Source organism: Branchiostoma floridae, chromosome 2, assembly GCF_000003815.2.
Source record: "Branchiostoma floridae strain S238N-H82 chromosome 2, Bfl_VNyyK, whole genome shotgun sequence".
Classification (NCBI taxonomy): domain Eukaryota; kingdom Metazoa; phylum Chordata; class Leptocardii; order Amphioxiformes; family Branchiostomatidae; genus Branchiostoma; species Branchiostoma floridae.
The window spans coordinates 11,985,910-11,996,261 of record NC_049980.1 but is presented as its reverse complement, the minus strand read 5'-3'; the positions used below and the strand labels follow the sequence as shown (position 1 = coordinate 11,996,261).

The 10,352-nt window shown below is 40.1% G+C and overlaps 2 protein-coding genes across 2 annotated transcripts in view; both read left to right on the top strand.

The window, feature by feature from the left end:
- The first annotated feature begins 217 nt into the window (after positions 1–217).
- Positions 218–5,194, top strand: LOC118409576 (protein C9orf135-like). Its single transcript, XM_035810693.1, has 6 exons — positions 218–862; positions 1,474–1,585; positions 2,071–2,195; positions 2,874–2,942; positions 3,388–3,448; positions 4,301–5,194. The coding sequence occupies exons 1-6, from the start codon at positions 753–755 to the stop codon at positions 4,487–4,489; spliced, it is 666 nt and encodes a 221-aa protein (XP_035666586.1). The 5' UTR covers positions 218–752; the 3' UTR covers positions 4,490–5,194.
- A 915-nt stretch (positions 5,195–6,109) lies between these two features.
- LOC118409572 (annexin A5-like) overlaps positions 6,110–10,352 on the top strand; it is a gene marked incomplete in the record, with an annotated part of 13,662 nt that continues 9,419 nt past the window's right edge. The window contains 4 exon segments of the mRNA XM_035810687.1: positions 6,110–6,727; positions 8,852–9,011; positions 9,625–9,719; positions 10,190–10,352. Coding sequence (XP_035666580.1) covers positions 6,710–6,727; positions 8,852–9,011; positions 9,625–9,719; positions 10,190–10,352 — 436 coding nt within the window.

Here is a 10,352-nt window from a genome sequence, read left to right as displayed (position 1 = left end):
TTACGTAGTTCTAAACCTTACGATGATTACATCAATGTGAAAAATCAGCATTTGTTATGGGCTTCATTTTACTTTTTTTGCTGTCATGATAATGCAGAAAACCATCAAACTGATTTTAAAGTCTATACCGTTAACGTTAACGTTACCTTAAATGAAGAAAAAAATCCGATGCAACACAAACTTTATATTCAGCGTTTTGAACGACTAGCCTATTGAGTACCATACGCTTCGCTGGTAAAGAAAACAGACGCAGAAAATTACACTAATATCTGTATAATCAATAATTTCACGGCTAACCGTTACAGCGCTCTCAAGTACCACTTACCTGTCACAGAGAAGCCTCGATAGGATCCCTGCAGTTCATACAATTTTCGCCAGGAGAAGACGCCATGTTGCCATTGGCAACGGGATAGTTTACGGTCGCGTTGTAGAAACTCTCCCAGTACATATCACTCCGCACGACACTTAGCAAAACAGTTTACAGGGGGGAGATCAGTATCCCTGCAATTATGTAATGCACAAAATACTGAATACATCTTTGTTCATGGTACGTAAATTCCATTTCCACCATTTGTGGATAATAGAGTAAAGTTGTGCTGATTATTTTGTAAAGCGGATGAATACTCAAGTCGGTTGACGTGTGATGTGCCCTACTTCCGTATTGTAACCCAAACACACCACAACACACGCCATACCTACCTGTTGCACGGAAGTTCAGACGTACTTTTCGCTGCTCACCGTCAGAACGAAACATGGAGACTTACGACTACGGGATGTTGCCGGAATTTGTGGAGAGGAAGGGTTCCCTCTATCTTCGTTCAGATCACATGGACTACAGTCCGGTAACGCTGAACTCCAACTGGTCAGTCTCCAGTTTTTGCTGTACTTTGTGTGTAACGGGTTACATGCCGAGGGCCCTCGAGGGCTATATATATTTAATATGAAGCAGGCCAATTTGTGATGGCTGTTCTTCTCTCCTCTCTATCAGTGGTGTTTCGACTATATGCTCAATTGTTCAACTTCTTCAACTATTTTCCCAGAGCCAAAGTCTGTTTTGAGATTGGTTGTTACGGTGTTGCATTAAATGTTACCCTGGTTTGTGCAAAGAGGTTGATTTTTTAACCTCCTTGGTTTTGTATCAATGTAACGTTAACGTTAACTGTTTTGGCTGTCCTAAAATTCAACTGGTCAGTTGTTGCCAGTCATTTGATTAAAGTAAATATTAAAGATTGTTTCCACAAGAGCCTTTTGTTTGAATGTTTGCATATCATTGACATTAAAGTTTAATTCAACATCACACATTGTGTCTGACATGCAGCTTGCTAAGCAACCACTATCCGGCCCGAGATTGCCGAGAACAAACAATTTATCAACAGTCTAAAATGAATTATGTGATAACAGACATGCATATGTGCAAACAGACATGTACTCAGAAAAACTCTTAATTAAAACATTATTAATTTGTATTTCCAGGCACCAGGCACGAGAAGCCCACCCCAAGGACTATGACGTAGTAAACAAACCTCCCATGAAGAACAAAATGCACCACTCCACCTACCGGAGGATACTGGACGTTACAGATGGGGTGAGTAGGGTTTTGCACTGCTGAAATGTACCACATATGTTTTATTATTCCAGATTTCAGCTCAAAACAGAACATTTTCTCTGGGTTGTTTTGTGACAATTCAAATAAACATTCAAAATACACAATACACTATTTCATTTTTTTGCAACAACTAGTTAAGTCAAGAATTTCATGCCCTTGCATGTTTTTTGATGTCCAAATTCTGTAAATCTTGAAACTTTTGCAGTGACCGAAACGGCAAATTCATAGATTGCAATGTGCAAGTATGTCTCCCTTGTTTATGATTCAACCACAAATTGAGAACACCTTTATAAATAGAATATCTCGTTTCCCTCCTAACTGTTACAGCGAAATAAAACCACTATGAAAGTAAATTGATTCACAGTAGTCTGCAATTTAAAATTCTGTGTAATACCACATAAGAAATATGTCATCAAGAAGTACCTTCCTTCATGTATTCATCTATTTCCCTTTCTCCACTTCAGTCCTTCCCCCTGACCACCACCCAGTTCCAGATGGGACAGGTGAAACTGAAGAAGGATTTTGAGGAGAAGGTGACCAGTAAGCCCATGGGTGACCTGGCCACTATCAACCACCTCAACCTCGAGAGGTGAGAGTAGTCTTGTGTAATCGGAGTGTAGGGAAAGCGTAGATGGTGGTATTTTCCTGTTGTTTGGGAACACATTTAAGAGACCGATGAACGGATCACACAGACGACGGAAGAACATGCCTTGAAACACCCCATGACACTTCGGATGCAAAGACTCAACTCTCTTTTATTTCAAATGCTCGAACAGTCGAACATTGCACCTGCAAACAGACACGTACAACGCTGTTTGACATTGAATGGCCGATCCTGTTTGCAGGTACAGACGTGAAATGGCCACAATCTTAGAACACGACTCCACTCACAGTATCCAAAATACAAGAATACAACGCAGCATTATCCATTGTAGACTTGCATCATCAGGAGTTACTCAAACAACTTGAGAGATTTTGTAAATGGTCAGATGTTCCAGAAAGCATCCACAATCTTTCCTTAGTGACTGGTTCTTTGACAAAAATGGATGCTGTCTGAAATGTCTGACCATCTAAAAAATCTTATTACTTAGATGTCTACCAATCATCAACATTTTAGATCACAAGTTCAGATATTTCAAGCCCATAGTGTACAAGTCCTTACATTTGACTGGAAGTGGTGTCAAACTTTAGTGGACAATTTATATCTTTAAGAAATAAAGCTTACATCTTTAGAAAATTTTTGTATCTCTGTTTCTGCATCTAATAGGGACACCGGTGCCCCCACCACTGGGTTTGGTGCTGTTCTACCCAGACATCATTCAGACTATGGCAAAAGGTGGGCAAAAATCTTAAAGGTCTTTTTATTTACTCTGTAAATGTTTCTATCCACTCCTGTGCGACATTTAAGCAATAGTCAAAAACAGGAGAATTCAATGTATTTTACGTAAGTCCTAATATATACTATCTCACTGGACTGTGTGACGTTGGCGGCAAACTGCATTATAAACTGAAATCATGCATGCAAAATGTACAAATATGACTAAAAATACAACAAAACATGCAAAGCGTTGCTTTTTGTCGATGAAATTCGACAAGAACTCTGTCAAATAGCTTGGCGGAAGCAACACCACCAGCATTTCACAGCTTGAGTGAGATACCCATTAAGATTTGCAATGGATTGTAATGAGTAAGTTATAGGAGAAAGTGTGTAGTTGAATTGAGAAACAGGTGTCACGTGCAACTGTGATGTGTACTGACTCAACTTTATTAATATTCAACAGGCACTTGGAGACCACACACCGGGCAGACTACAAGGCCCCCTACCCTTACACACCTGCACCTGTAAGTACATTTCAGTTGCAGAAATGTGACTGGAAATGCAAACATGTCAAGAACATTCCAATTTAGAGTAAAGCTATAGTAAAGCCCAAACTGTTGACCTGGATCGGATATATGGCTTATGATTTTGATTTATGTCTTTCATGTTTCAGTTGTACTTATATGTTCCGATGTGTATGTCTACTTATTTTCTCTGTAATTTGTTTTTATCTCCTTGTATGTTTATGTGAAACTTTATGTATATGTGAAACTGGTCCCTATTGAAAACCAGTTTGTCGAAACTGAATAGGCCACCCAGGCGTTTGAAAATAAACAAACAAACACTTTTCTAGGCATCATTTTGTGTTGTTGCTTGGAATTGTATCATCTTGCTGATGTAACTATGGTGGACTTAAAAAAGAAATCGGCTTATAATAGTTTTACGTCAATGAGGGTTAGACATCCAGGTAATAGGATACGGCAAATAGCAGTTACTCAAGCAACTGGATATGATTTTGGAAACGGTCAGACATTTCAGGTGACATCTACTACCTTTCATCAGTGACACTGAGCAGATCAGTTCAAAAGCAGCATGCTTCATAGTGTATTGCATATCTAAAAGTTGTCTAAAAAACGTCTCATAATAAGGGTACATAATAATAATACCCTTATTATGAGACGTTTTTTTAGACAACCTTTAAATATGCAATACAAATGGATATTCAAATATCATATCTAGTTGCTTCAGTAAGTGCTATTTGGTGTAATAAGCTTATCTGAAGTTTCACTGCTTACAATGGACAACAATTAACAAGTATAAAGGTGTATGTTGTTACAAAAGGTTTATTGACTTCTTCTATCAAACCATTTCCACAGGAGCAGCCTCCAGATTTTGCTGACAACTCCATAGCGTACAAGAAGTGCCACTCCCAGTTCACGGACACAGCCGACTACCGGCGCTGGGGTATCAACACCTGGCAGGACGAGAGCGGAATGTACGCCAACTCCGGCGTCAAGCAGGAGGTCTTCAAACCAACCAATACCATCCCTTCTCGACTAACGTGACCTATATGATCGATAATCACCTCAGTAAATTTGTCTACTTTTGCATTGATTTTATTTTGTACTAGAAGGGCATAGTAGGTCTCCAGGAGTTTTGAATTTACAATTGAAACGATTACAAGGGAGACTTTTTCACAGTCACTGCCAATACAATGCAAATAAAACCAATGCAAAAGTTTCGAGATGAACAGTAGTTTTGTGGACCTATATGTCTGTATATATGCATTTCCAACATTTTACTATTTACAGTACATGGTAAACAGAGCAAGTTTTAAACTTTTAAGAAGTGTACGCACATTAACCCTGATGCTGCTAACAGTTTTAAAAGCTCTATATGTAACATAAGTGTATACATAGTGTTGAAATAAGTGTACAGTCTTATAGCATTGACAACACAGTACAAACTGCATGTCGGCACTGTCAATACTTAATCATGAAATTGCTGCTTTTATGTGTTGTCTATCAGGAAGCAAATGTTAGGAAATTCAGTATTATAACAAGAAGTGTTCTATTCAAGAGCAAGATTGCTTTTTGAAATACACGAATCTAAGAGTTTTTCTTCACATTATATTTTACAACTTGTGTCAAAAAGATGCAGATATTGGAAAAATGCAAAATGAATGTATACATCTCAGTGCCTTTAATAAAATTACATTGTAACTTACAACAATTTTATCAAATGAAAGGATACTAAAGATGGAAAATACATATCTCCTGTCATTATTTTGTGGTGAAAGTTAAAACAGGAAAAGCCGTATGAAGTGACACATAGTGACAGACAGAAGTCCTACATTCTGTGAGTAGACCAGAGTGAGTTAAGGCTCAGTGAGTGAGTGAGCAAGTGAATGAGTGGTGAAAGAATGCATTGCGATTATAGGGCAAATTGCCTTGACTCAGCCAATTTCTATCATCAGAAATGCTATATGTTGTTGATTCAAACGAGTTAACAATTCAAACGAGTTTACATTATGTTGATTTCTTTAGGACAAAAAGTTTGCCCAAATATATGATACTGTCAAAAGACACATTTCACTAGAAATGGTTATTTTCACAAGACGATTTATTTTGAATCGTTTATTCATGTCCAATACTCTGTTAATGATAATATCTTAATTTAATGAAGACAATACAAAGTGTCATTGTGTAACTTCCCCACAACTACAATGTCTCTATCATATTGACGATTTCTAAGTCCGATGTTAGCACCAGTTACTACAAGAACAGCTTGCGTGAAAATGCCAGAGCAAGAGGATTTGGTCCCGTATTCAAGTAGGTCAAAACCTAAGGAGGTATTTCAGACGTTGTCAAAAGAAGTTGCAGCAGTATGAATTAGACGTTATGCTAAAGATAGTAAATGGAAATGTTTTAGAGAACAAAACCTGTCAATCCTTACATAGAAAGCTCTACGCTACCAAGATAAAAGCATTAAAGATACACACCGGAGAGATCGTGTCAGCGGCCTTCAGGGTGCCGACTGCTATCAGTTGGCACCCTGAAAGAGGGCGCAGACAAACGCCAGCGCTCCCGGAGAGCTGCGAAGGAGGGGTAGACTAGTAGATCCAGGTAAGTAGATCCTCCCCCTGGGGTTGATGACCCGATGGTCCGACCAGAATCTGGATAAGCCTGTTCTTTACGAACATCTTCAGGGCATGGCAGGGCGGGAGGCTCATTAACTGGGAAATTCCGATGTAAACGGTTATTCCATAACAACTCTGATTATGACAAATATCACGAGTTCCTCCCTTTGATTTCAATTTTCCATACATTTTCAACCTTATTTCCGATGTTCACAGTACAGACCCATTCCTTTCAACTGAAAAGTTCTGATTTCTTAAAGTTTGTCAGTTTGTTTATACTCCATCTAAAAACGATCGAGACGTCCCCTTTCGCAGTCTCAGTCATTTTCTTGTCAGGCGCAGCCTTTCTGAGTCACTCTTAATAGTCGTATTCGCGTCATTGTGCCTGAAAGATTCCGGGCTGTCGCAGACACTTTGGCCGTGGTAATCTCAGTGGTGAGGAACTGGGAGGGAACTGGGCGCACGTCACTGCAGGCGTTGTCGGGTCAACTCTTCTTAAAAGGCCAATCCCAGCAGTGCTCAGCATTGTTATCAGTTAACACAGTGAAATCAGTAACCTCGAGGTGGTTATCGCGCATAGGGGCAAAAAACATCGACGCTTTTTCAACATATTCCTGCGGACCTGCGACTGATACGCGGAGGAGAAATGTCGACCAAGAAAGAGGTAAGCTTGCCACTGAGTCTTTAGGAGAAAAAGATCTTCATGTTACTGGGATAAATGACATTTTCGCTTGATATGTAGACAGAGTACATACATCTGAGTGCAGCGTTGTCTGTAGGACCACCGGGGTCAAACCTACACGACGTCTGTTACGATTCAAGCAAACCAAAACGCAACGTCTACATCTATGATAACTATTTGTGTGGTGATTTCTCAAGTCATTGGTAAACATGACACACTTACAGTGTCAGACTAATGACCTTTAAGTAAAAGGGAGTTCATTCTAGAAGGGCACTCAATGGCCCGATCCAACGTGATTTCACTACAGACTTTGTACAATAGACAGAATCAGCTAGATTTCCCCCCAAAAGTCTGGGTGTGTTTCGCCACTTTGTCAACTGCTTGGTTGAAGTGTTGGTAGATCGTGCGTAATGATAGTAATGAAGGTTGCAGGACAAAAGGGGGCTGGGCGGGAAAAATTATTTCATGCACGAGTCGAGTCGAGCTCCTGCCATTATCAAACCTGTTCAGAATGCTAACTCAGATAATTGAGGTAAACATACCTCTAAACAACCTCTTACAACGAAATGTACGTTCTTTTATATGCTAGGATTTGATGATCTTATTGCACATTTTAGAGTGATCTCGACATTGTTCGTAAATTTGCACTGTCAATGCCACAGGCAACGTTGATATGTACCGTCAAATGTGTCACTCTTTCGAGAGAGAGAGAGAGAGAAATGGTTTATTGGATTAAAAAACTGTTGCAGCCTAACGGCTGAATTGCAATTTTGTACAATGATCACAAATTTCACATATACGTATATATACACTATATATATACAACGTTGCAAATCTTTCGCGTTGAAATACCAACTACGTAGTAAACTTGAAGTGTTTTGATACAAACTGTGAACAGTGAATTGAACTCACGCAAGACCCTTTCAACTCAAGTTACGCAAGGAAGTGAGTCACATCTCGCAACTTTAAGAACCACTTAGCGGTAACTACTACTTTATATACATTTACCAGGCGTGTGTGTAACGAGTTAATTGTACATACCCTTTAAACCACAAGAATGACCTCTGAAATTCTTTCTGTGTCATTGAATTACACGGCTGTGTGAGCCGGAATGTAAACATTGATTTAGTTCTAGAATTCAAGCACAAGTTAAGTATGTAGTTCTGTATCTAGTTGATGATACTTTACCGGTACTTTAATCATAACAATATGGAAAGTTTCAATGGGAAGACGAAATCTGCGTACTGAGACAACCATGTTGCGGACGACTTTTGGGCGTTCCAATATTTTGCATGTTATGGCCTAATAACTGTAGCAGACCCATGAAAATCTGTAATATCTTATTAAGGATAAAAAGTTCTTGCGACTTACTGTTTTGATATCACATGTATCTCAGTTTCATATATATCTTACAGAATGTACATTGGACTTTAGAATTTGAGTTGTGGTTGTACTTATATCCCTCTGTCATTATCAAACTTGTCCAGAATGCTAAGATCCGGTAATTGAGGTGAACAAACATATCTCCAAACAAGCTGTTACAATGTTTAAGTACAAAATGTATACAACAACATGTATGTTCTTTCACACATGCATGCTAGGATTTGATGATGATGTCGCAAATTTTAGCGTGATCTCGACATTGTTCGTAAATTTGCACCACCAAGAACACAACTCAGTGGAATACGTAGTTTTGGATGCCTAATGATTTGATTATAAGATTGGAAATTGAATTCTAAATATCGAACTTGCAGCATTCTTCTTTCAACATAACTTACACACACTTATGGTGGGCTTATATTTCCAAGTCCGTATAAGGTCCGTATGATAGACTTAGCCTCTACCAGGCTTCACAGGTCGTTGGAAGATAGTAGAAATTGGACAGATATAGACATCATGAACATGCCAAACGTGTATAGCTTGCCGATGAGTTTAGTTTGCAACCCAGCTAACTCGTTTGGCATCACAGTTATCTGTCTATATTTGTCCTATTTCTACTATTTTTAGTGACCTGTGGAGCTCGGTATAGGCTACGAATTCCGTACGGACCTCATACGGAATTGAACATATACGCATGTGTGAACGTTAACCCACCTTTCCTCGCAGGACACGAAGTTCTGGCAGCAGTTGCACAATGATGCCATCGAGGAGCCAGCCAAAGAAGAAGCAGCTCCCCAAAAGAAGTACTTCGGCACAGTCTTTCCTGCCAAGGACTTTGACAGGGTGGCGGACGCCAAGGCCCTACGTCATCTGGTGACGCAGAGAGGTGGGCTCTTTAGTTGGCATTGCTGAAGTTCAATGTCTCCATGGCCGGCCCTTTTCCTTTCCATGGGAAGTTACTATCAACTCAATATGTGCCAGAGTGGTTGAGGCATAACGTTACATACGTTGTAAGGCGTTTTCATAGATGCGTAAATGAAGACTCGTACTTCACTCTGGTATGTTTCATCAAAAAAATTAACATTATAAATAAGATTTCAGCCTCCTTGGTTAACCGGTTTTATACTTAGATAAGCATCTCTATTTCTCCCAACTCCGGCGGCTTGTTAGAAGTAGATAAACGACCTAATGAACAGGTATGTTACAATCAAAGCCTATTCTGGAAATTTAAAAAAAATTCGGCTGTCGGAAGACAGGTGTGAGCACCGGTACAGAAAATTCAGGTCCAGGTACAGTCCAGGTCCAGAGGATCAGATCCAGGTCCGGACCTGAATCTGGACCTACATGTAATTGAAGAAAACCGGTTTTGTACAGGTACACCGTACCGGTACCCACCCATATCAGGACCATGTTCGGCTATGTGTAACCTGGGCTTTAGCTTTAAAAGTCTGAAATATTACTTCATATCTATATCTATATCTATCTATCTATACATTCAGATGTGGATGAACAGAAACTGATTGACATCTTGGCACACCGCAGCCAAAAGCAAAGGATGGAGATTGCCCTGCAATACGAGACGGACTTCGACGAGGTACGTATCACTACTATACATATACTGGACGATAATACCCTTAAGTTTTACCTCCGACGGGGGTTCTGTTTTTGGTTGTTTTTGTGTTCGCGAAAACAAATAATTCAACATCTTTTCGATAGATTTGTATACATTTCGATAGATTGGATGCTATGGGTAGTTATTGAGGTCCCGAAGAAACATTTTGGTCTCACGGCGCATCCTAGCAGTATGTGAAGATACTGCAGCATTACATCCCGACATTCCCGTCCCCGACAAATTGTCTACGGGAAGATGGGAAGACCTAACATCTGTGATGTCTAGCGTTATGGTATTAACAAATTTCGATTTCTAGCCACTATGACCCAATTTACAAACACGAGTCAGTTAAACGTCGCCGAGTCGACGTGAAGCTGCTGAGTCGACACCAAGTCGTCTAAGAAAACCTGTGTGTAAATCGGACCTATCTATACCCTCTATGTGTACGACAGGACCTGATCGGGGACCTGGTGACCATGCTGGGTGCTGATAACGATTTCGGCAAGGTTGTGTGGGCGCTGATGACGCCGCCCCGACTGTACGACGCCAGGTGTCTGAGGGGGGCCATGGAGGGCACGGGCACGGACGAGTCTGTGCTCATCGAGATCCTCTGCT

Coding starts and splice junctions, on each gene's coding strand:
- LOC118409576 (XM_035810693.1), top strand. CDS start 753: ATGGAGACTTACGACTACGGGATGTTGCCGGAATTTGTGGAGAGGAAG. Junction 863..1,473: donor GTAACGCTGAACTCCAACTG/GTCAGTCTCCAG, acceptor TTGTATTTCCAG/GCACCAGGCACGAGAAGCCC. Junction 2,196..2,873: donor AACCACCTCAACCTCGAGAG/GTGAGAGTAGTC, acceptor TGCATCTAATAG/GGACACCGGTGCCCCCACCA.